This window comes from Chenopodium album, chromosome 10 (genome assembly GCF_948465745.1).
Source record: "Chenopodium album chromosome 10, dcCheAlbu1.1, whole genome shotgun sequence".
NCBI classification, from domain to species: domain Eukaryota; kingdom Viridiplantae; phylum Streptophyta; class Magnoliopsida; order Caryophyllales; family Amaranthaceae; genus Chenopodium; species Chenopodium album.
This window is the reverse complement of record NC_137843.1, coordinates 7,076,194-7,100,889: the sequence shown is the minus strand read 5'-3', so window position 1 is coordinate 7,100,889 and position 24,696 is coordinate 7,076,194. Positions and strand designations below refer to the sequence as shown.

The window sequence follows — 24,696 nt, the reverse complement described above, 5'->3', positions numbered from 1 at the left end:
TTCGTCTCATTGTATATTTTATTAATATTATGTTTTTATAATTTTACGTATATGGAAATAAAGATATAGACGTTTTAAGACGCGTCTTGGAGACCGCGTATAGTCAAACGGGGCAAAAAAATAGGGACAGAGGGAGTATTCTAGACAATTAGTGTTGATTTGTTATATTTGTAGTACTGTATTAAAGTTGTAAGCTTTTATTGTGAATATCCAATATTTTTTTTTTTTTTTTAACAATTTATCAAGTAACTATTAAATTTATTTTAAAAGACAGGGTATCCAATCATAACCCAATTTTTCAATCCGATTCCAAATTCTATTATTAGAAACCTATTGCAACTGGTTACGGGTCTAGGTCCAAAGATTTTTACAAGGTACACTCACCCCTGGTAGATAGGTACTCCATATTGTATTATTCGATTGATTTCTAATTTGGCTTAGTTTCCTATCTATAGTGAATCTTTTAACCTAGCATATATATTGTGCAGCCGTCGTCCCGCGACCAGCCGCTTGGCAATACACACAGAAAGCAACCAACATCGTCTTCTCTTCATTCAATCTACCATACTCCGCAGCTTCTCTGGTAAGATGTTGTTTTTTCTTCTAATCATCGAATATCGATTTCACAATCTACTGTTATTCGTTAATTTTTATTCAAATTAGGGTTCGTTCAAGGTGGATTGATTATTGCACTATTGGTTATAATTCAATTCTTGTTAAGTTAGAAATTTTCTATTCATATTCTTAAACTAGAATTATTGAATCAAATATGGGTTTTAATGTGTTTCAGAACCCTTTAATTTGATGTTAGGATGAATTATAAAGAGGATTTTTTTCTCACTCGATCTAAGATTTTGAATGCTTTGATAAGAATTATTGGGTTATAATTTTGTAAAGTTTCTTCTGAGCTTAGTGTTTAATACATGAATTTTCTCCCAATTTGTAGATTGAGATAATCAGAAGCTGTTGAAATTGTGAAAAGGAAGAAAGATGGGTTCGCGTTTTTGGACTCAGGTTTGTATTCCGTCAATGTGCTGATTTTTTCATTCGATTTGCAATCCATTATGTAAAGAACATCGATAAAAAATGTATCTTTTTTCAATTTGTAGGGTAATAGTGACACCGAGGAGGAGGAGAGTGATTATGATGATGTTGATGAGATTGTTGCTGATGAACCCGAAACTCGAGTTGGGGGTGGTGAAAACAAGTATTTAAAGACCAATGATAGTGACAGTGATGATTCTGATGACCAAAAGCGAGTTGTCGTTTCGGCCAAGGATAAGCGGTTCCAGGAGATGTCTGCTACCGTTGAGCAGATGAAGAATGCTATGAAGATCAATGACTGGGTGAGCCTACAAGAGAGTTATGATAAGATTAATAAACAGCTCGAAAAAGTTATGCGTGTTGCGGAGGCTGGTAAGGTTCCCAATGTCTATATAAAGGCTCTTGTGTTGTTGGAGGATTTTCTGCTTGAGACCTTGTCGAATAAGGAGGCTAAGAAGAAGATGAGCAGCAGCAATGCGAAGGCATTGAATAAAATGAAGCAGAATCTAAAGAAGAACAATAAGCAATATGAAGATCTGATCAACAAGTTTAGGGAGAATCCTGAGTCTGAAGATGATGGGGAGAAAGAAGAATCTGAAGAGGAAACTGAATCAGAAGTTGAAGAATCTGAGTCAGAGGCTGAAGAGTCTGACAAAGAGGATGAAACAAGGGAGGATGATGCTGAAGATGAGGATGACGAGTGGCAAAAGACAGGGAAGAATAATAAGCTTATCGATATGAAGTTACTGAAAAACCCTAGTGAGATCACTTGGGATACAGTGAACAAGAAAGTCAAAGAAATTGTTGCTGGACGTGGTAGGAAGGGAACTGGGAAAATTGAGCTTGTTGAGCGGCTTACCTTTTTGACCAGGATTGCGAAGACACCAGCTCAGAAGCTGGAGATCCTTTTCAGTGTTGTTTCTGCTCAATTTGATATCAATCCCAGTCTCAGTGGGCACATGCCGATTAATGTGTGGAAGAAATGTGTGCAGAATATGTTTGTTATAATTGATATTCTCACTCAGTATCCAAACATTTTGGTGGATGATTCTGTGGAGCCTGATGAGAATGAAACCCAAAAGGGTCCAGAACATAACGGTACCATCCGAGTATGGGGAAACTTGGTAGCCTTCCTTGAGAAGATAGATGTTGAGTTTTTCAAGAGCTTGCAATGTATAGATCCTTATACTCGTGAATTTGTCGAAAGACTCAGAGATGAGCCTTTGTTTTTGGTCCTGGCACAAAATGTCCAAGAATACTTGGAGAAAAGTGGAAATCTGAAGGCAGCTGCGAAAGTAGCCCTGAGACGTGTTGAATTTGTGTACTATAAGCCTCAAGAAGTTTACGAGGCAATGAGGAAATTGGCTGAACAAACAGAAGAGGAGAATGATGAAGCTGCAGGTGAGGAACCCAAGGGGGCTGGTGTAGGTAAGAATCCCTCTTTGTTTGTGACAACACCTGAGCTTGTGCCTCGGAAATCTACTTTTCCAGAGCGCAGCAGGGTCTTGATGGATAGCTTAGTTTCTCTCATTTATCAATTTGGAGATGAGAGAACAAAGGCTCGTGCTATGCTATGTGACATATACCACCATGCCCTGATGGATGAATTTTCAATTGCTCGTGACTTATTGTTGATGAGTCATTTACAAGACACAATACAACATATGGATATTTCAACCCAGATATTGTTCAATAGAGCTATGGCTCAGCTTGGATTATGTGCTTTCAGAATTGGTCTGATTTCAGAAGGGCACAGCTGCCTTTCTGAATTATATTCAGCTGGAAGAGTGAGAGAGCTGCTTGCACAAGGTTTCTCTCAAAGTCGTTACCATGAGAAGACTCCTGAACAGGTATGTGTGTATAGTTGTGCGACTGTTATCCAGTCATTTTTCTCATCTTTTAATTGCACATTTTACTAAAAATTTGGAGGGTATGGTAATTGGATCTGATATTTGCAGCAGCTTCCTTTCTGTTGTAGGAAAAATTTCTGATTCAGTTTGATGCCTAAATTTATCTCGTCTAATTTGGTAAATTCAATATTGCTGAGTTGAAAGCAGATATTTTCGTAAACATCCTTAGTGCCCGGTGATAACTGTTAAGTTGCAAAGAAATGCTGGTTGTTGTCCCATGTGATTGAAGAAGGGATTGTGGACTACCCTATTCATAAAATTTATTCTGTTAAATCCAATTGATCTAGGCTCATTGGACTCTTCTTTATATATTTGTGTGTTGTTTTGCTGTTGTAACCCACCTTTTTTCAAAGTTTGTGTTTGTTGGACCTGCCTACACCTGGCTAATACTGGGACTTGAACTATATTTGTGTCCAATCACAATTTTTGTATAAACTACTTTGCATAAAAGTAGAATGTATGAAGTTTGTGGATATCATACTGCAAATGTCGTGTGCGGAACTTTCAATTTGGATTTGTAAAAACTGGAATTACTTTGCAGTGGGTTGTGACTAAGTGTTGTGGTGTGGATGAGCTTTTGAAAGACTTATCTTTGCTATTAAAAACAAAGGAGACATCCCATAAAAGTGCTGTCTTGTGGAAACAAATTTTGGATGAAATAGAGAAAGAAACTGTTAATCCTCTTCTTGTCTTCAAGAATGCAATATGATATCATAAAAGTGCTGTCTTGTGGAAACAAATTTTGGATGAAATAGAGAAAGAAATTGTTAATCATCATCTTGTCTTCAAAAATGCAATATGATATCATAATGCAACAACATTTAGTTAATTTAAATTCTCGTCTTTACCCGTTATGAACCTCACTCTGGTAATTTTTACTTTTATCAGGAGATGAAAGAAAGAAGACAACAGATGCCATACCACATGCACATCAATTTGGAACTCTTGGAGGCAGTTCATCTGACCTGTGCCATGCTGTTGGAGGTCCCTTATATGGCTGCCAACACCTTCGAATCACAGCGCCGAGTCATAAGCAAGACATTCAGGAGATTGCTTGAAGCTAGTGAGAGGCAAACACTTAGAGGCCCCCCTGAAAATGTCAGGGATCATGCTATGGCTGCTACTAGAGGACTCACTCAAGGAGACTTTCAAAAGGCCTTTGATGTTATCACATCTCTGGATGTGTGGAAGCTACTGAAAAACAAAGAGGGTGTCTTTGAAATGCTGAAATCCAAGATCAAAGAAGCTGCCCTTAGGACATACCTTTTTACTTACGCTGTTTCTTACAGTTCTCTGAGCCTTGAACAGCTGTCTAAGATGTTTGAGCTCTCTGAGCCACAGATACACAGCATCGTGAGCAAGATGATGGTTAATGAGGAGCTGCGTGCTTCATGGGACCAGCCTACTCGGTGCATCATCTTCCATGAGGTTGAGCACACTAGATTGCAGGCTCTTGCTTTCCAATTGACCGAGAAGCTGTCTTTCTTCGCAGAAAATAATGAGCGCGCTATGGAGGCCAAGTTGGGTGGTGGTTCATTGGATGGTTTGCCTCCTAGGAGGAGAGATGGACCAGATTATGCTGCGGTTGCCTCTTCTGGTGGTGGCAGGTGGCATGACAACTCTTATTCTCAAGGAAGGTCAGGTGGGCGTTCAGGATATGGCGGAAAGGCGATGAATCCTGGACAGTTTTCTGCTGGAGGATATTCAAGAAACCAAGGTGGTCATGCTAGAGGGGCAGGCTCTTATGGGCGTGCATCGCGAGGACAACACACTGATTCTTCGGCCCGTATGGTCAGCCTTAATCGTGGGGCTCGTTGATTCGTGAATCGTGATACTTAAGCTATCTGAGTAATTTTGTCCCAAGGTTTCTAAATTAAGTTGTTTGGTCAATCAGTAATATTTTCATTTCCGGGAGAAGTTTTGGTTTCAATTAATTAAACCAAATTAGACTAATTAGTTGTAACTTTTGTACGGTTTTTTGTAGTTTGAGTTATGAAACGCAGTAACTTCCTATTTTGTTCCTCCAAACTATTTCGTCAATTTTCTTTAATGTTAGATTGGACTGAAGAGGCCAATGAATTATGTGAGTGTCACCTTTTGAATAGAGCATTCACTTTGCACCTGTTAGCCCTTTAGGTACACTTAAAACTAATTTTGTTTGCCTCAAGTGCGCCTAAGATTATTTTCTTGCTCATATTGGGCTATCTGTTTGCCTTCAAAAGGTATATCTAAAAATAAACAAAGCCAACATTCACTTTGCAGTTTGCACTTAGCCGTTGAATGCACTCATGTTCGTTAGGGCCTATTATTCTCTCTTAAGAGAAGACTGTTGTTTGAGATGAGTAGAGGACACCTACTGATTTGAGTGCTAATAACTCTAAAGTGAAACCAATTCCCACGTCTTTGATTGAAATTATTGTAACAGATGCAAGAAATATTATCGAATGTAGAACACACAGATTTACATGGTTCAATTATTAGAAATGTGTCTAAAGGTGTTGAAGTAAACCATTCAAGTTTTTGAAATGTTCAATTATTATACAATGTTAATAATTAAAATATACGACTTGCTAGTAGATGTCATTCCTCTGTTTTTTCTTTTGTTAAGAGAAATGGGAACCGTGTTGCTCATGAACTTGCTAAACTTTTTTTTTTTTCCTTTGACTCTCTTAGAGTTTGGCTTGAGGAAGTCCCTCGTTGTATTACTAAGTATGTTTTGGCTGATTTGAGCCCTTTGATTGATTAATAAATTTGAGCCCGATTCCCGTCAAAAAAAAAAAAAAAAAAAAAGAAAAGAAAAGACTTTTATTAAAAAAAAAAAAACATTTAGACTAATCTTAACATTTAATACTTTAACATTTTTTTGGAAACATAAATACATAATACTTTAACATTTTATCACAGAATACTACAGAGTATTGTATATTATTGATTAATATGAAGTAGTACAAAAGACGAAATTTAGTAACATAACATTAGCTTATTTAATATTTTGATGATATTAGCTTATTTCAGAAACAACAGAATTTGTGTGTGGTTGGCCACACGATGTGGCTAGATAACACACAAGTAACCCTCCAACCTAGTAACCCCTGATCAAACTAGTAACCCTTCCGACCTAGTAACCCTTCGACCTAGTAACCCCTGACCGGCCAAGTAACCCCTGACCGATCAAGTAACCTCTGAGTAACCCCTATCCTTGACCGAGTAACCCCTACCCGATCTAGTAACCCCTGATTGAGTAACCCCTGACCGACCAAGTAATCCTTGAGTAACCCCTACCCTTGACCACCTTCGCAGCCACCACCTTCGCACCTGACCACCTTAGTTGTAGCAGCCACCACCTTCGCACTTGACCACCCACTCCTCCACTGCACTTGACCACCTCACCTTCCTCACAACCCGCATCAATCTCAGGCCACCTGACCACCGCTCCTCCACCGCACCTGACCACCTCACCTTCCTCACAACCCGCGCAAACTCAAGTAAAATTTGGAGCTTCGAAATTTGGGGGAAATGTTAGGGTTTGGAGCTTCGAAATTTGGTTGCAATTCCTCATAATCTGTCCTTCAAATATGCAATTCACCACAAAGTAGATGAAGACGACAACGGAGGTGGAGGTCGATTTAGCTGATTTCGCCGGCATAGATGAAGACGAAGACGACGGCGACGGTGGTCTGGGTTGGTTTGGAGCTTTCGCTGGCAAAGATGAAGATGAAGACGATTACGACGATGACGAATCAAAGACGGCGACGACGATCTAGGTTAGAGCTTGGAGGATAGGAGAGGAGAGAGAAAAAAAAAATTGTGGTTGGTCGCATATAAAACTTTGTATTTTAGAAATAATTAGATCAAAATTTATTTAATACTATGTATGTGTTAACTTATCGCTAAATATACTCAATTTTCGTATTAAAAATATTAATGAAAACTTCATATATGGAAAGTGCATGTTAATGTTTTTTTTTTTTTTTTTTTTTTTTTTTTTTTTTTTTTTGGGTGTTTAGAGAGCCACAAGGGCGAGTGATAAGAATCGTTCTCAGAATCACCTGAAATCGGGAGGGAAACTTTAACCACTTAAGCTATCCCTCACTCTCTTATTAGGGGGCGTTTGGTTCGCAAAGGAATATGGGTTTAGAATGACTAAAACCCATACCATATGTTTGTTGTCAAAATTAGAAATTTTAAACTCATACCTCAAACCCATGAGGTATGGGGTTTAGTAACCTTAAGGGAGCTGAGTTTAGCTCATTCCATTCTCTTAGGTATCAAATACAAAGAGGAAATAGTGAGAGGTTCCATTTCAGAATTAAACCAAATACATGGTATTAAGTATTATTTAGTTCTATCCCGATACCACCTTAATCCAATTTCTGATTTCAAACCCATATCATTTTGCGAACCAAACACCCTTTAAAGTAGATTGACAAATAAGGTTAAGGTTTGGTCAACTTGAAAATCAAATTAGATTATACCAAATCATGTCCAATAAAAAAGTACTAATACCAAATCAGATCAAGTGCATTTAAGTACGGACCAAATGCAAATACGGCTTATACATCAGTCAAACCAAATGACTCATCACTCAAATAAGCAAATACAACATGGTCCTAGGGTCTTGAAAAGCTTGCAGCGTACGATTCAAATAACATCAGAGGAGCGCTACGCCAAAATTCTTCAATTTTCAATTACAACGGCTACTTCTTCACTCTTATCAATTCTGTTTAAAATCTTCGCCATTTTCTCCCTCTTCTTAACTCCTTCAAATCCACTCGACAATTAGTGTTTCTCTCACTAATTTTCTGTCAATTTCATTCAGCAACAAAAATGGGTTCAAACCCAATTAGTAAAATCAGAATTGTTGCTCGGATTCGGGCTCAATCGAACAAAGATGGTGATAATACTGATGGGATTTCAATTTCCAAGCCCTGGATTTCGGTTTTAAAACCCGACCCAAATTCAACTAGGGTGAAAATCTCTTTTGGGTCAGATCAAATTTCTAGGTTAATTTCTCAATTTCTTCAATTTCTTATCAGTTTAATTCTTAATTTTTCTCGGAATTGGGTTATTTTGGCTGGTGATTTTCTTAAATGTTGTAATTATTGGTGCTTGGTTTGATTTTTAAGTTTGCTGATCAATTTCTGTTTTTGTTGCTCGATTTTTCTGATTCATATACTTCTTGTAGTAATAAAGAAATATGAAGTATTATTTTATGATGTCTGGAAAATAAATGTAACCTAACTTATATAGTAATGGTTTTGTAGGATTATGGGTGAGTCCGATTATTGTCTATCACATTGAATGACTGGAACATTATGATGTAGAATTTATTTGATAATTTTCCTTATGAATTTAGTTTCAAGGGGTGGCTAAGTGATTTGTTTTGTTGTTGGCTGTTATTGGGTTCAATCTTTTTGCTGAATTCAGTTTTACCCAATTTATGTGAATATGAGATTATACATGCATAAATAGGGTAGTTGCTTAGGATTTGGTTAATGTAGTTTAGTTATTGATTAGTTTTTTGGGGATTGGACAGTGGTAAGCAGAGTTGTGAAATAGATGACTGTTATGAGCAAGATGTGGGCAATGAGGAGATTTTTATCAAAGAGATTAAACCCTTAATCTCTGGATTGTTTGGAGGTCAGAATAGCACGGTTTTCGCTTATGGACCACGAGAAAGTGGCAAGACTTACACCATTCAGGTTTGGGTTATTTATGCTGTTAGTTAGTTTGGAAATCCTTGAAAGCGAAATTCTGATGTGTTTGATTTTTTTTTTTTTTTTTCACTTGTTATGTGTTTAGGGATATGAGGAAGAACTGGGATTGACAGTGCTTGCAGTGGATGCAATTTTGCCTCTAGCAGAAGAACAAGGAAAAATTGTCACCGTTTCTGTATTTGAGGTGTACCAGGACCGAGTTTCGGACATGTTAGACACCAAAAGACCAGAGGTTTCAATATTTGAGGATGGACATGGCAAGATTAGACTCAAGGGACTATCTAAGGTAAAGTTTGAGGAGGTTACATTACTGGTGTTGAATGTAAAATGTCCACTTCTTTTACAGCCTTGGTTACAATGTTGTATGTTTTCTTCATCCCTTTTCAGGTCAAGGTGAATTCTATATCAGAATTTCAAAGGTTGTATTTACTAGCAGCAAATGCTCGTAAAGAATTGCAGAAGACGACTGAGCCTCCTCTTCGATACCATATAGGTTGCATTGTCCATGTTGTGTCACCTCAAACTGAGAAATCATGTGCTCAACTGGTGGGCAAGATCAGTTTTGTCGATTTGGCAAGTATGTGTTTTCTACTCAATGTTTTGTTCATTTTCATAATATTCGATGTCTATGTTTTTAGTTTTTGTTTTTGTTTAAATGAATTTAACTGAATGTTGTATGATCATTTTAATTTAATCAGGCTATGAAGATTCTAGAAGAAAGAGTATTGATGGCTTCAACTTGACCGAAGCAACAAGGATAAACAAATCCCTCTACACTGTGCACAATGTTCTATATGCCCTGAATGCAAAAGATGCCCGTGTACCTTACAGGGAAAGTAAGTTGACTCGGATGCTGCAGGATTCCCTTGGGGGCACAAGTAAGATTTTGATGATTTCTTGCATGGTAAGTTTTTTAAGGGGCTTGCACTTTCTCTGAGATGGCTAAACTGAACCTTAACATGGCAGTGAACTTATGAATGGTGATAATGTTTTCTGCAGAATCCCTCTCTTTGCCAGGAAACTGTTCAAACAATCAGCTTGGCCTCTCGATCATGCATGGCAGGCTTTTTGGCTTGTTTAGACCCTGGAAAGAGCAGTAGAATTGTTACCAAGACAAGTGGGATGTCGTCTCCACAAGTAATGAAATCAGCTTCCAAATTTAATACAAGATCAAATTTGGTGTCTCCTAAAGTTGTGAAACCCATGAGCGCTTCAGTTTCTGCGAAAAAAACAGCTGGGTCAAAATTGCACATGTCTATGAAGAAGGACAAAGATGTATCATTTGAAGTGAAAGGAAGGTCTGCGATTAAGATTAGTACATTATGTATATTATCTGATACTGATGATTGGTAAGCTTGAATGCTAATATGTGGATGTACTGTTATGGATGTTCAGGAAACTGTTCGATGATGCTATTCAATTGAAGAAGTCAAAACTGGTATGGCTATTTCCCATCTGGTCTGCAGTTATTTTCATTTCTGATTCTTTCAAAAGAACATTTTCAGATTACAGTATATCTCCAAGTATTAGCTAAAAAGTTAATTTTCTTCCTCATAAGGAGTGCTTAATTATAAATGTTATTTACTAAGTACTATGCAAAATGTTGATTGAGAAATAAAATTAACATGCAAGTAAACAGACCTCTATAAATGCTGTGTGCATTAATCTTATAGATGCTATTAAGTGAGTGACTAGAAGCATTGAGCACTTATTCCTCAATGTTTTGTTGTATCTCTTGAAATATTAATGTTTTTTTCCCAATGCAGGGAAACATATGCCCTGAAAGTGCTTCTGCCATGGAATCTTCATCACAAAGAGAGGTAGATATCCATATCCTTAGACATTATGCGAGTAAATATTTATCTTTCAAAATTGTGCAAGTAATCAGATTCTTGTATGCAGACAAGTCTCTCCCTAGCAAGTGAGGCAGTATCTAATTCTTCTACTCAGAAAGAGGTAGGTCTATGATGATGTTTGTTGACAGTCTAAATCATACCATCAGCTCTCCACAGCATATAGAAATTAGTTTAAAATTTGATTACTTCCCTTTTCAGGAGCAATGTGCATCGAATGTTATAGATTTGGATTCTTCTCAGCTTCCTTTTGAAGAGGTGATTCATTCTATCCTTCTAACCAAGCCTTTTCTATTAGACTTTTTTTGAGCATCTGAATAAGAGCCATTTATCATTAAATGATGTTAGTAAGATATTCCAGTTGAAATCACTAAAGGGCTAAACTTTGTTAAAAGACGAGTCTTTGAGCAACTATCAAAAACCCACAGTTAGCTTCTTAAGAAAGAACAGTGGGACTCTTTCTACTCCGTATCTAAATTGAGTAATTTGTCTTTCAGGGGAAAGGTACATTGATAGCATCTTCTGACATGGATTCTTCCCGACTTCCTTCTGAAAAGGTAGTGCATTCATTCTTTCAAACTCCTGTCAACCCAATTACACATTTACACAATATCATTTGTAAGTTTCCAAGGAAGAAAGCCATTCTTACAAGAAATGTGTCTGCAATTTGGACTTCTAAATTTGAGATCTTTCACCATTTTCAAAGATGTGATGATTTTTAGCATAATTGCTGTAATCTGTATAAGCATCTGAATGAACTTAGACTTTTAGGAAGCAATGCATGCTGTTTGCTACTTTTACATAAGGATTATCGTAACAACTTTTTATCATTTCCTTGTATTTTAGGATGCACTGCAAATTGTGAACAACATTGCCCCTACGACTCCTTTTACAGATCAAACACCGCCAACAGGAAATCTTCTTGAAGGTGTAACTCGTGGAAATTTACAGCACCTTGAGTTTATTATTATTATTAATTTTTTTAATAATTTTTTTTAACTTGTTCATTTGTGAATGTAGATAAGGAAAACAAGAGCTCTTTCCCTAATGACGGGCCATCACCACCACTGAGCGCAAGGATACAAGAACTCAGAAACAACTTAAACTCGCTTTGTTTTTCAACAGATGCAAACTTGAAGATGGCTTTGGAAAGCTTGGAGCCTGATACTCCAAAATATTTACAGAGAGTGGAGGCTGATGACAAGCATGTCATTCTTGAAAAGTCAGAATTCAAAACTCCAATTGCTGACAAAAGTGCTAAAGAAAAATATGAACTTGCTACTATGGAAAGCCCTTGGGAAAGTTTCCACATGCGCAGTTCTAGAGTGAAGGTTAGTGTTTTGCTGCTTGATGTTGTCAATCTTGGTATTGTTGTTTAGTATTTCCTTTCTCACCCTTATTTTCATCTTATTTGAACCTATATTACTTATTTAATTTTGTAGGATTCTCTTGTTCAAGAATATTTGAAGTTTTTCAACACTGCAAGCAAGTAAGTTCAACCTTTTGATCTTGGTGAATTATATTATGCAATCATTTTTGAATATATATAGATCATATCTAGACTCTGGAAATGTGTTCAATTTATAACCAAAGATATTCTTTGTTTTGGGGTGATAAAGTCAAGTAATTTATTTCAGACATCTCCAGGACAAGAAGCATCTCTATTATTTTTCTTGGTTTTATTTCCCCCGTTTTCATCGATCAGAAAACTTGTTTTGATAAATCAACACATTGTTAGCTAAAGTGACAGACATCTATCTGAATCTAGGGTAGATTGTAGTTTGCCCCCTCAATGTTGGGGAAATCTCTTCACTAGCCCACACTAACAGCCTTGACATCAGATCACCATGCTGAGCACATTGAATTCAGAAAGAATTTCTTGATACCCTCCCTGTTTAATAACCAAAGCAATGTAGCCAATTATCTTATAAGAATTTTTATAGAGTAAATATCAAATGCCTATCATGTAAAATAAATTTCAAAAGGAGTGATGAGGGATACTGCTGTCAGGTCAATCCTAGCAGTGTCTTTTTTACCCTTGCAACTTCAATTTGTTGAAGATTTTGTCTTCTTATCCATCTTACTGATGATATATTCTATTCTTCTTGCCCCCTCCTTTTTTTTTTTCCTAAAAACCAGGGAGGAGCTAAAAGGACTGAAGGTCAGTTTTATATTGTGTAGCAATAAAACCATGTCAATCCTTCTGCTTTATGCTGAAGAATCTTAGATTTTTTTATTCTTTTGTCTACTTTCCAATTTAAACAGGGAATTGGAGAAAAAAGGGCTACAAACATTATTGAAATGCGTGAGGAATCACCAGAACCCTTCAAGCAGGTAAGTAAAATTGTTAGGGATGATTTACCAGGATTTAGTAGTCTATTTTATGTTACAAATGGTTTGATTTTTGAAATTATGAACTTGCAGCTTGATGATTTAAAAGAAATTGGCCTTTCAAAAAAGCAGGTAAAATATTTAGCATTTTGCGTTCCAAATACCCATTATTATTTTTCTCTTTCGTCATATTATTGAAATAAATTAGTTAGTGTAATGTTTATGTTGTGTCTAACTTGAGCTACAATTCATTTTGTTTTTTTAGATCAAGATAATGGTGAAGGATGCAGTTGGAGAGCTTTTATAGGAGCTAAGTTTAAATTTTTTAATGTATCAGCAACATCATGTTGCTAATTATCAGCAGAAATTAATGTACTGTTCTAAAACTATGTTATCCAAGTGTTGGTAGTCCACCTTTGTATGATAAACATAAAAGTATGCAATATAAATGTGTAAGCTACAAATTCTCAAGTACATTCAACATTTTACACCAATTGTGCAAAATTTGTTTCTATTTACTTCAATTTTATTCAGCATAAATGTTCATCAGTTCAATAATGAGCATATTTACTGAAAGTATCACTCGAAGACTGAATATAAACAACCAAAGCGAGAAGGAAGACAACAACATGCAAAGAGGAAGAAGCTCCTTATGTGTAATCTTAAATTCTTTGACGAAGGAAGGCTTGCATTTCCGGAAGCTTATGTTTTATATCCAAATTTCGAACCCTAGAATTAGTAGTTGCAGGATAAAGAGCTTGCCATGGCCAACATATACGTCTCAACCTGCGTCTATTATTCTTCTGTCTGCTTTCATCTTCTTCCACTTGTCTTGTCAGTTCTTCAATCCTCTCTCGAAATACTGCAGCCCTATTGTCAGCTAATTGAAGAGACTTCTCTGCAGCTGACTGTGCTGCAATTGCAGCAATAGCTACTTCTTCCTTTAACTTTAACTTCTTGTTTGACACTTGCAAAGCAGTTCTTGTCTTCTCTAACTCTTGCTTCAAAATAGCAACCTAGTATACAAACTGTTAGTTTTCTGCACTGTGATTTAATAAATTCAAACGCAAATAAATCCAAAATTGATCAGGTTTTAGTGTTTTACCACTTTGTTATGCTCCTGAGCAACATGTTTTCCAGCTTCCACTTCCAATTCACAGGCTTCTCTCCATCTCTGAATCTCCTCTTCCATTGCTTTCATTTCAACGAGGAGCTCCTCAACCTTAAAATCATAGAATAATTGAATGTCAAGAACCAAAGTAATAAATCTGTGGTCCATAAATAATCCATAAAAAAGAAATTTACATTTTTATTCAGGATTGTCTCTCTTTCTTCTAACTCTTTGATGTAAATAATTTGTTCAGTGATCTTTTGAGCTTGTTTCTCTGTTAGACTTTGTAACCGCTCAGTTTTAGACCTGTTTTGAGCACCAAAAAAAAAAGGGAATATAATAGTGCTACAAAATTTACAACAAAAATGTAAAGAACTTCCAGGGCAAAGGTAACTAAATCATAAAAACTTAAGAAATTCATGATAGTAATACCTGGAGTCCTCCAAATCTCTCCTTAATTGAGTAATCTCGAGTCGAAGGCCTTTCATGAGTTTCTCCACAGTTGAGGCCTAGCCAAGGGATTACAGACATATTATATGAAGTACTTGCTTCAGAGTACTAAGATCTAAGCAATCAAGATATTGAATAAGTACTGTCTGTCAAATCTAAAAGCAAACAGAATACTATGTAATGGAGAAACTGTATGTACCAAACTCACAACTTCCTCTTGGCATTCACTGCTAACATCAGACATTATACAATCTGAAGTTTGATCAGCATTTTTCTTTTGATCCTCATATTGCTCGTTCGAAGCGCCTCCTATAAAAAATCCAAACCCAACTCTTTGCAGCCCCCTCTCAGCAAACTGCAACAAAGGAACTCTCCTTTGTTCATTGTTACCCTTCAACTTGCTTAGACTCTTGTCTACAGCTTCCTTCTCAACCAACGCAATACGTAGCAAGGCATTAACGTCTCGATTCTCTTCAGTTAGACTCATCACACTCCGTTCCAATTCCTTCTTCTCTTTATTCACCTTCTCTAGATGAGCATTCATTTTTTCTTCAACCCCTTTTGCCATCCTTGATACAAAATCCAATTTCGCGTTCATCAACACTTCCGATTTCTCTTCCACATTCAACACTTGCTCTTCAATACCATGGCATTCATCATGATCAACCCACATTCTTTCCACTTCTTTATCATCTAGATACTCATTAACTCTCATCAAACACTTTGTAATAAAGTCAAGAACTTCCAAGTTTGTCAACAAATTCTCCTCAAACTCTTTAGTCCTCTTCTTACAATCTTCAACTTCATTCAACAAATCCTTAATATCTCCATAATCTTCCATACTCTCCTCAACCCTTTTCGCCAACCTCGAAACAAAATCTAACTCCCCCAACAAACCCTCCATTGATATGTTACATTCTATCATCAATCTTCTCTCGAAAATCGACACATTTTCCTCCAATCCTTTCCCATCAAAACAATCATTTACCTTGATCAAACACTCTTTGATCAAGCCTAAAACCTCGAATCCCCTCGACAAATTCACCTCAAACTCTTCATTCTTCCCCTTTAAAATTTCAATATCCTTCAATAACCCCACTTTTTCACTCAAACCAACATCAAGTTTCCTCACTAACTCCTCCCTTTCTCTCATACCCTCATAAATTTCCACCTCTAAACATTCTTTCTCCCTAAACCCATCTTGAATCCTCCTTAACAACTCCTCTTCACTCTCCCTAACCTTCGCCTCGACCCCGAAAAATTCTGTCTTTAGGCAATCTCTCTCGATTGTGAGCTCCTCAATAATCACAGCAAACTCAATATTCCTCCTCTGAGCATCCTTTAGCTGCTGTTGTAGATTTACTATATTGCCCTCTTCGTCTTCAAGAAGGATGCTTTGGTCCTTAATTTGAGCTTCTGGAGTATCCATGATTTTGATTTGGGGAAAAAGATGAGAAAGTTAGAGAAAATCATGGTATAGTGCATGCTGTGAGAAGGTTAGTTAGAGACAATGCTAACTACCAGTCCAACTTCCAACTAAAACTAGAGGGAAGTCCTTAGTTCTGCTCTCTGTTTTTTTTTTTTTTTTTTTAATCTAAATTATTGTATTATTTTGATGAATAATACGAAGTATTTAATTTTATTGAAACAAAAATGCCATGCCACCCTCATACTTCCCTCTGTTTTATACCAAGTAATAATTCATGCAACAATTTGATGTACACATTCGTCAATACTTAAATTTTGATTATTACCGCCTTTAATTATTTGTTAACATGTAGCATATATATTTAAAAAATTGGTAGTATGAAAATATAAGTCGTGTATAATTTAACATACTACGCGATAATATTTTACACACTACAAAGCATTGTATAACAACATTTGTTAGTTTTAATATTAATATAAAGTCAAAATTAGTATACTATAAGTCAAATTATTACACTTAATTTAAAACGAAGGAGTAGTAACAACGCTTTTGTTTAGACAAACAACTGTCTAAGCAAGTAAGCATGCAATTATAAACAAATATTGACAACATTAACTTATAGTGTACATTGTAAATTGTAAATAATCTTAAAAGGTAGACATTTAGCTTGAGGGGCTCTTTATTAATGGAATAGAATTTTCTATTCAATCAAACAAATTTTGATAATTGATAAGTCTAAACAAACAACCATTTAAAGTCTTTAAAACTTTTCCCTTTTTTACGGGCCTTATCCATCCTAGGATTATACACAGCAAGAAGCCAAGAACTTGAATAGACACTAGATAGGATCATAGCTAAAATAAATGTACTATTTTTTTCCACAGTGGAACACGGAGTATTTACAAACCAGCTTGGAAGGAGGAAATTCAAGGCAGGGAACAGAACTACAGATAAACTCATGTTCCACTGCTAGCAGTTGGTCCGAAGTACATGCAGATTGGGGGGTTAATCCTGAGAATGGAGAGGATGGCAGAAGGTATTGTCCATATTCCATCACCGCATATTAGACCTGAAGCGACAGCTCCAGCAAAATCCTCAGAACCCTGGCGGTTTATCTTCTCCCACACAAACAGTATGACAGTCCCAACAAACATATCAATTGCAAAGTATGCTCCAATGTAGAATGGGACAGCCATTGCCATTGGAACTGGAATGAATCTCGAAACTTTGGAAGGTGTTATATCCTTCAGGAGGTTTATGACAAGGGCAGCAACAAAAAACCCACATGAAAGAGCTAGACAGTGCTCAGGCAGCTCTGAGAAGCCCTCTACACCTAAAATTGCCATTTCTCTGAATATTACAGCATATGGTGCTTTATATGGACCAGTTGGTGAGCCAATGTCAAAAGCAGTCCAATACATCCAGTATGTTAAAGGGGCAAGTACACAACCCATAGCAGTTCCAATCAGCTGGCTCACGAACATAGATTTGGCCGAAGAAAGGGTGAGGTATCCAGTTTTAAAATCTTGCATAAGATCAGCAGCTGTTGAAACAATTGACATCATCACTCCACAAGCTGCTAACCCAGCTATGACCCCACCATTGGATCCAACTATGGAAGCAAACATGAAAAGACCAATTTTCCCATATGTTGAAGCTAGACTCCAATCAGTAAGCCCTGTTCCGTAAGAGTTGCAGAAAGCAAGAGCAGGTGCAACTATATATGAGCAGAGAACTAGATACCACTTGAGTGGTGGAAATATCATTGGCACTGTTGCAGTGGATATTGCAGCAAGGCCCACATATCCTGCCCCAGCAAACCAGGAAGGAATCCGGTCTTTCAAAAACACCTCATCCCTTCGCTTTTGCTCCAGATGCAATTTGGTATCCTCTGAGCCTGAAATATCAAGTGCCAAAAATACAAGGATCACTATTTAAGACAACTGTCAAACAACAATTCTTCTGGCCTGCCAAGGAGTTTATATTGTACAACTATTCAATGTAATAAAAAAATCTAAAAATTATAATGATTTATGAAGTTTTCTGGACACGGAATGAATTTAATCATTTATTCAAAATAGAATATCACTCAAAAAGCCTAGAATTCCATTAGCAGTTCTCATAGCAGGCTCATCAAACGACCTCGAAATGCATGAATAGACAACTAACCAGGTAATTCTTGCATAATAGGAAGTTTCTCTTTGCTTCTACTGTTACTTAATTCCTTAACAGTAATAGAAATTATCTTGATTAAGTTGTAGAGACCATCACCGAGAATGAGGGCTATTGCAATGAAGACCTGGATACATCACAAGTAAGAAGTTTTCTCTTAGAATTGGAAAATACCACATTTAAAATGAATCAAGTACTTTTTATTGCTGCGTAGCCTCCATGCCCAGACAGCAGAAACTAATATAGTTATATGCACGTGTAAAGCAGCATCACACATCATTTGGTTCTTGTACACCACAATGAAAGATAGAACAAAATGGATATATCTAACAACTGCATCAATATTGGGGCAGTCACTAGGACAATATCTGATATTGTATTGAGTCCGTTCCTTAGTAGATTATTAATCTTTTGGCATAATTCTATATCCATATTTTACAGAATTTATTTTAACCAGCTGGAGTCACATTACCTTATATCCATAAAGTCCTTTGAAGTCATTGCTCTCAAGATTAGCAGGATACCAATCTCCGGCATGTGTTGAGATATAGGGCCAGAGGAATCCCCAGGAAATAATTGCGCCAAATAGTACAGAGCAATTCACTATGTGCGGACAGATAAGCCCACATCCCACATAAGTTGGACTAAAATCAAAGTAAAATCTGCAAACATATAAAAAGCAAATAAGTACATTAGGCATGGCAAAAGCATGAGAAAAATATTTCAAAATTTCTAAATCAAATAAACTTTCTTTAGCAATAGAGATAGATACATGAATCACTAAAAACACCCTTTATGCGCAGGATAGGTAGAAGTGTAGAAATTACATATTAGTGTTTCTCGTATCAAAGGCTAACAAGTGAGCAAAGAGAACTAAAATAAGCTCTCATGGAGGAGAGACAATATTAGGTGGTGGTTGTTGTAGGGGCTGTTGTTAAAGATCAAAGCCAGCAGGGTCTTCACTTGCAAGTGAAAGTGTGAAACACTATGATAGGGAAAGAATCAGGTTCATAGGGTCCAAAAGAAATAGAAGTTAAAGAAAGCCGCCAATAAAAAAAGAGGAAAAAAAAATGCTTGCCTGCTTGCCAGTCAAAATAAGGCAATCATCGAAGAAAGTTCCTAATTTCACTTTCAACCTCATTAGTCACATAGCTATTTTCTTATTTAATAACACTGTTCGAATTAAGCTTCTGCAAAGTGAGCAGCACACAGCTGTCCCTATCTCAAGAACAAGGTTTATATGGATGGATTGTTCTTAACCCAATACTTATAAGTTTTCATTTAATCTGTAAACATCAGTTCAGGGGAATAACGAAGTTCCATCCTGTTCTTTCCTTACTTCTTGGTCATTTTCTGGACTATATGCAATGGCACCATATATACTTAGTCACTAGATTGAGTATTAGCTCCATTCTTCATTCCTCAAAACTCAGTAACTGTCACTGTAACAAACTTTCTAAAGCCATATTACTCATAACTTCAGGTATTAAGTCACTTGTAAACCTCTTTAAGAATAATTTTCAGGATTAGGTAACAAACTTTTTTCAGACAAGATACAGAAAATATTTATAAAACTGAGATTACAGTATACTAAGGTTTAGTCTTTTGGAGAATCTCATGCAATTATCTGCCGGCTTTCTGGGGTATAGTCAGAGCACCAAATTCATAACATATGGAAAAGGAAATCATTATAAACTACTAATAAATAAAAGCCACATTTGTCATTCATCTTCATGCCTATTACATCCCTCCACTAGTCCAACAGCCACTTTTGTCCATATATTCATGTGGCTGATAATACAAGGAATTAACAATCCTAAACTTGTTCCTTTACAAATCCTAGTTTAATTATTCTGCATATACCTCAATTATTGCAAGGCCTTACCAAATCTGGTAGTAGTGCTAGACAATATTAAACAGGAACTTCAACAAATATAAAAAAATATTGTACAATTACAAGCAGGAAAGAACTATAAAAGAACCAGATGATCAAAGAAGCTTACGTATTCTTGAATAGTGTTAAGCCAAGAGTGGGAAAATTATCAAACCCACACGAGTCACCAATACCACTGAAAAACCACTTAAAGCAACTCCAGATTAGACTAATGCTTAAATACTTCCCAAGACATTTCACTTGTTTCCTGCAAATGAAGAGATTATACACATTAAAAGAAAGGAACAAATGAGCTCATATACGAGAGTAAAAAGCCAATATCCCTTTCTCAAAAAGATATATTAGCAGAGCTGTATAGTCAATTCCTCCTTGGTGTTCTTGAGTAGTTGCTACCACAAATAGTACAAACCAAGACCACATGTTGTGCTATTAATTGTATTGTAGCCTAACTAATGTAAAGAATAATCAAACAGCATTATTCAGTCAAACATGGGTATAAGGATTTAATCTAACATATGAGTGATTATATAAGAAGATTTCTACATACAGCATAAAGCTTAATTATGACAAGCTTCAAGTACAATATATTTCCTGGTGACATAAGTAAGAGACGACAGACGGCCCCACCTTATGCAGCAAAAGAAACATAGCTTAAAATAATTAAGAGTGCTATGCCTGTGAAGCAATAAGACAAGTAAGAATGTAAGATCAAACAACTTATATTAAGAAGATATGACTATTAGGCTAGTAAACTTCAAGATATAACAACCTTTTGCCTGGTATTCATGAGACTTTAAATTTATGAAACTAGCTCCACAATTATATTCTTTGCTTCCAACATTTAGATGTATACTAGTATTACTTACCCTGCAAGCACAGCTCCAGTTGTTGTGTGAAAACTGTTAATCAACATAGCTGTGGCTGTCCCACTTGGGTATGTGAGCTTATAATCCATCACCATGACCTTGATAACAAAACACTATTATTCAATAGCAGGAAAGTAAAAATAAAAAACTCAAAGACTTAGTAAATAGATACCCAGGTCCTTAGAATCTGCAAAGGATCCTTGTATCTTTTAACAATTATACTAAAGTTCCTGATGCCCCAAAAGAAGGTCCCACCCCAGTCGAAGTAAGGGAAGTCTAATCCAGCCTGACTTCTGCAATAACAAAGAAGCTACAAAGAAACTTCAAGTTCACCCTTGATTAAATGCATAATGCTTGTATGCTTATCTCTCTGCACCAATTTAATTGCTAAATTTTCCTATTATTATTGCACCTGATGATATGAGCTACTCATATACAGGCTTAAGGATTGGGTTAAAGGGACAGAGCTGATAGTATGTGACCTAGTGTGCAATGTAATAAAGCCTTGAGCAACCCATAAAGCGAATCAGATATTCTTGTCAAAATGAGCAACTTCATTGCTTAATTAACTACGAAGTATATCACTCTTTTACTTATATGTTATATCCATATTTAAAGTCAACATCCAATGTATAAATGAACATACCTTTCGAAGTGGGACAAGACTAAAAAGTCCCAAGAAGCTAACGACAAACAAAAAACCCATCATCCACCACAAACCAGGGTTTATCACATCTTCTGCCCGATTACCAGGATAATCAGGGCCAATAAGATTGTAAGTTTTCTCATCCATAGCTATCAAATATGAACCAAAACCACCTGAACAAATTCATATTCAAACAGACTTTAGAACACAAATAATCTAGTACTACTAAGCAAGATTTAAAAGGGGGAAACTCAGTGGGAAATCTTTATGAAACAATGTAAAAAATATTATGGAGTAAATAATAAGAGCCTAAAACACATGTAATTATGAAGATCAAGAGTAACAGAAAGACAGCATCTATTCAGTATTCATCAATAAAGAGAAGAGTTAACAAACAACAAAGGCACTTAATCTTGGATAGAAAGAGCATTTTCACCACAGGCAGCTAATGCTCTAACCAAAACAGAAAGTGATTAGGTTAGAATGACTGGTATTCCCAATTTATTGTCAGTTAATTCATGAAAGTCCTACCGGCATTCAGACCCATGAACTCGATGACAGTCAAAGTTTATGATGGTTGGTTTAAAAAAGATACTAATTAAGACAGATTAAAAAACTTGGACTCATTTGAACAAGAATTTGAGCTATTTTTCGGATCTTGATTCCCTTTTAAAAGATATTTTCTTTTTAAGTCACTAAATGTTGTGGGTTGGACTCATGTAAGAAGGGATAACAGCCCATCACCTTGCAAATTTAGTGCCTTTTGGTGTTAAACAATGTTGTGTAAACCAATGTCTGTCAGAGCCTCAGATGGCCCCATAAGTACTCATGGACAAGTTTGTCTTTATGAAGCACTAAAGTTTTCCCTCAAAAGAAAATAAGAAAAGACTCTTCAATCCAGATATTAAGTGTCAAATTAAATTTCAGGATATTACAAATAAAGTTCTCAAATTCTCTATGAAATTAAGTTATACATTTACTCAATTGCCTTTTCAATAATTAAAGGATTGACACATGTTTACATACAAGAATATATGTAATGAATGAAAAAGTGCTCTAGCCACATGGGTACTCTTAGTATCAAGGTCAAAAGTTAATTTAAAACGTTAATTCAGGATGAAGGGATTTCACAATAATGCCTCGTAATTTGTGGAATACACGATCGTCAAGTATAGTCCAATTTACTAGCATCTCCATTAGCTAAATTCAACATTTACAACCACCATATTAGAAAACATCAACACCAGCTACTGTCACCAAGAATTTCTTCCAATCTACAACTAAGCATAATTTACCTTTCTCTAGGTTCCCTTAAGCCCTTCAAAACAAAGGTCTTTCTGCCTCCCAAAGCCTAACTCAAAGCAATACAACACCTTACATCCAGCATCATTTGGTTCACGATACAATGCTACACACTTTATAAACGTAGTGGTCAATTTATACGAATATATGAAGGATTATTCTGATATCTGAGCAAATGGTATAGCATGCTAGAGAAGCAAAAGGGTTACAGGGGATCACAGGGAAAAAATATTTGATGAGACAAACATTTTTTGATGGTGGAGCTGACATAAGAATAGGCAGTTGGCTACAGTGAGATTGAGTGCAGGGCAGGCTTGTAAGTTAAATTGGAGCGATTTGATTAGCAAACTTAAGATCCAATAAGTACTACTACCTCTGTATTTCTTTTTAGTTGACACGTTTTGACTTTAGCACTATTCACACACTCCTCTTTGACCGTGTTTTGTGCTTTATCCGTAATGAAAAATATAGTCATGCACGCACTTTTCATAATTTTTGCTTATCGGTATTATAGATATGAATGGTTGAAGTTGTGCATTGGCAAACATGACTAAAGAAACGTGTCAACTAAAAAGAAACGGAAGAAGTATTAACTAAATTGAGTAAAACAAAACATTATATTGTGAGAGGAGATATATTTACAGATTAATCTCAGAGATCAACTTGAATTTTCCCCTTGAATTACTTAATTTTATTAGGATACTCGCTATAAGAACCTATCACTGTGTAGACCTACATAATTATGTTTATGAAATATCAGATAGGTAAAGGAGAAGATGGGCAGTAACGCTGATTAATTCGTAGAACATAAGCAAAATCTAATAGCATAAAATTACTTCACAAAATCATGTTATAATGCAAAAAGATGTTTTCCATCAAAATGCAATTTGTCCAGAACAAACAATGTAGCTTTTTCCCAGAAAATCTTCACATTTTATGCAAATTGTCAAGATTCAATTAATGAATCGATCAATCTCCCTTGAACTTCAAGTTAAACTACCTTAATTCTGTCATACCTCACACCAAGAAAGTCGAACACAGCCGACTAACCAGCAACCAGAAATCAAACAGATACAAGACCCCAATGCTAGCCCCTCTTCCATTGCTGATTACAGTGAATCAAACAACTATCATAGAGGAAGTTCTCCAAAGTCAATGTTCCTGTCAATCTAAATTCAATATCAAAGTTTTTCATTGTTCCCAACTAACCCATCATCATCATCTACCAGTAAGTAATGCATGCATAATTAGTCAACTAATTAGACCAATTACTATCTCTCAAAATCAAATCAAGAACTACATTAAAGTAACAACAACCAAAATTTACCAAAATGAAAACCCATCAAAAGAAACATAAAATCAAATCAAAAGTACAGAATATAAACTACAAAATTAGTCAAAAAAAAAGGGCAGAAATTTACCACTAAAAGCAAGGCCATAACAAGCAACAACACAAGTCTGAATGACAGTATTTTCCTGACGAGTAAAGGGCTTGACAGAAAACCCCAATTGATTAAGCACACCAGTCCATGATTTCACAAAGAAGAACCCTAATAACCCAGCCGCAACATTGAGAGAAGGGATAATTCCAACAGTCAAATTTAATTTGTGGGTAATTATACAAAAAAGGGTACCCAATAAAGCACTCACAACTAATCCCCTTATAGTAATTTGATCTTGCCATTCAGGAATTGTCTCTTCAACTGGGTTTTTTTCATTGATTTTATCCCCCTGTAATTCTTCGATTAATGGCTCTGTAATCTCTACCTCTGTCCCCATTTTCTGGGATTTTTCTCACCAATATTTGGTAATTGATCTGGGTTAAGGAAGAAAAAGGGTTGTTGAAAAGTTAAGGATGAAGATGATTGTGACAAGCAAAGTTGAGGAGAGAGAAAGCAGAGAGTTGTGATTAAAATATAGGGATTATTCAGGTAAGCAGAAAGTTTGTAATTCCAAGAAAAGTTTTTACAT

General features: G+C 36.1%; 4 protein-coding genes across 4 annotated transcripts; 2 read left to right on the top strand and 2 right to left on the bottom strand.

Annotated features, from left to right (window-relative positions):
• Window positions 1-429: 429 nt before the first annotated feature.
• LOC145562106 (eukaryotic translation initiation factor 3 subunit C-like) lies at window positions 430-5,056 on the top strand. The gene is made up of 4 exons (XM_081622286.1): window positions 430-583; window positions 947-1,014; window positions 1,110-2,894; window positions 3,843-5,056. Exons 2-4 carry the CDS (start codon window positions 991-993, stop codon window positions 4,770-4,772), a joined length of 2,739 nt encoding a protein of 912 aa, XP_081478412.1. The 5' UTR covers window positions 430-583; window positions 947-990; the 3' UTR covers window positions 4,773-5,056.
• A 2,594-nt stretch (window positions 5,057-7,650) lies between these two features.
• Window positions 7,651-13,345, top strand: LOC145563339 (kinesin-like protein KIN-10C). Its single transcript, XM_081623784.1, has 18 exons — window positions 7,651-7,957; window positions 8,491-8,656; window positions 8,757-8,957; window positions 9,059-9,248; window positions 9,370-9,575; window positions 9,671-9,969; window positions 10,067-10,109; window positions 10,438-10,491; window positions 10,574-10,627; window positions 10,726-10,782; window positions 11,022-11,081; window positions 11,371-11,452; window positions 11,545-11,855; window positions 11,967-12,013; window positions 12,664-12,685; window positions 12,790-12,858; window positions 12,949-12,987; window positions 13,121-13,345. The coding sequence occupies exons 1-18, from the start codon at window positions 7,782-7,784 to the stop codon at window positions 13,160-13,162; spliced, it is 2,118 nt and encodes a 705-aa protein (XP_081479910.1). The 5' UTR covers window positions 7,651-7,781; the 3' UTR covers window positions 13,163-13,345.
• Window positions 13,346-13,455: 110 nt separating this feature from the next.
• LOC145564687 (uncharacterized) lies at window positions 13,456-15,845 on the bottom strand. Its single transcript, XM_081624923.1, has 5 exons — window positions 14,616-15,845; window positions 14,399-14,475; window positions 14,161-14,272; window positions 13,961-14,077; window positions 13,456-13,871 (listed from the first exon to the last, which is right to left on the bottom strand). Exons 1-5 carry the CDS (start codon window positions 15,843-15,845, stop codon window positions 13,518-13,520), a joined length of 1,890 nt encoding a protein of 629 aa, XP_081481049.1. The 3' UTR covers window positions 13,456-13,517.
• Window positions 15,846-16,500: 655 nt separating this feature from the next.
• On the bottom strand, window positions 16,501-24,696 carry LOC145562105 (putative metal-nicotianamine transporter YSL6). The gene is made up of 7 exons (XM_081622285.1): window positions 24,147-24,696; window positions 21,424-21,596; window positions 20,778-20,875; window positions 20,021-20,158; window positions 18,490-18,679; window positions 18,015-18,144; window positions 16,501-17,742 (listed from the first exon to the last, which is right to left on the bottom strand). Exons 1-7 carry the CDS (start codon window positions 24,502-24,504, stop codon window positions 16,802-16,804), a joined length of 2,028 nt encoding a protein of 675 aa, XP_081478411.1. The 5' UTR covers window positions 24,505-24,696; the 3' UTR covers window positions 16,501-16,801.

Bases quoted from the DNA above. Each gene is read 5' to 3' on its own strand.
- LOC145562106 (XM_081622286.1), top strand. From the start codon at position 991: ATGGGTTCGCGTTTTTGGACTCAG. The intron at 1,015-1,109 runs GTTTGTATTCCG...TTCAATTTGTAG, and splicing joins GTTCGCGTTTTTGGACTCAG to GGTAATAGTGACACCGAGGA. The intron at 2,895-3,842 runs GTATGTGTGTAT...TACTTTTATCAG, and splicing joins ATGAGAAGACTCCTGAACAG to GAGATGAAAGAAAGAAGACA.
- LOC145563339 (XM_081623784.1), top strand. From the start codon at position 7,782: ATGGGTTCAAACCCAATTAGTAAAATCAGAATTGTTGCTCGGATTCGG. The intron at 10,492-10,573 runs GTAGATATCCAT...TCTTGTATGCAG, and splicing joins AATCTTCATCACAAAGAGAG to ACAAGTCTCTCCCTAGCAAG. The intron at 11,856-11,966 runs GTTAGTGTTTTG...TTAATTTTGTAG, and splicing joins TGCGCAGTTCTAGAGTGAAG to GATTCTCTTGTTCAAGAATA.
- LOC145564687 (XM_081624923.1), bottom strand. From the start codon at position 15,845: ATGGATACTCCAGAAGCTCAAATTAAGGACCAAAGCATCCTTCTTGAA. The intron at 14,273-14,398 runs GTATTACTATCA...TGCTCAAAACAG, and splicing joins AGAGATTTGGAGGACTCCAG to GTCTAAAACTGAGCGGTTAC. The intron at 14,078-14,160 runs GTAAATTTCTTT...TATGATTTTAAG, and splicing joins AGACAATCCTGAATAAAAAT to GTTGAGGAGCTCCTCGTTGA.
- LOC145562105 (XM_081622285.1), bottom strand. From the start codon at position 24,504: ATGGGGACAGAGGTAGAGATTACAGAGCCATTAATCGAAGAATTACAG. The intron at 20,159-20,777 runs GTAAGTAATACT...CTTCATTTGCAG, and splicing joins ACTGGAGCTGTGCTTGCAGG to GAAACAAGTGAAATGTCTTG. The intron at 17,743-18,014 runs GTTAGTTGTCTA...TTGATATTTCAG, and splicing joins TATTATGCAAGAATTACCTG to GCTCAGAGGATACCAAATTG.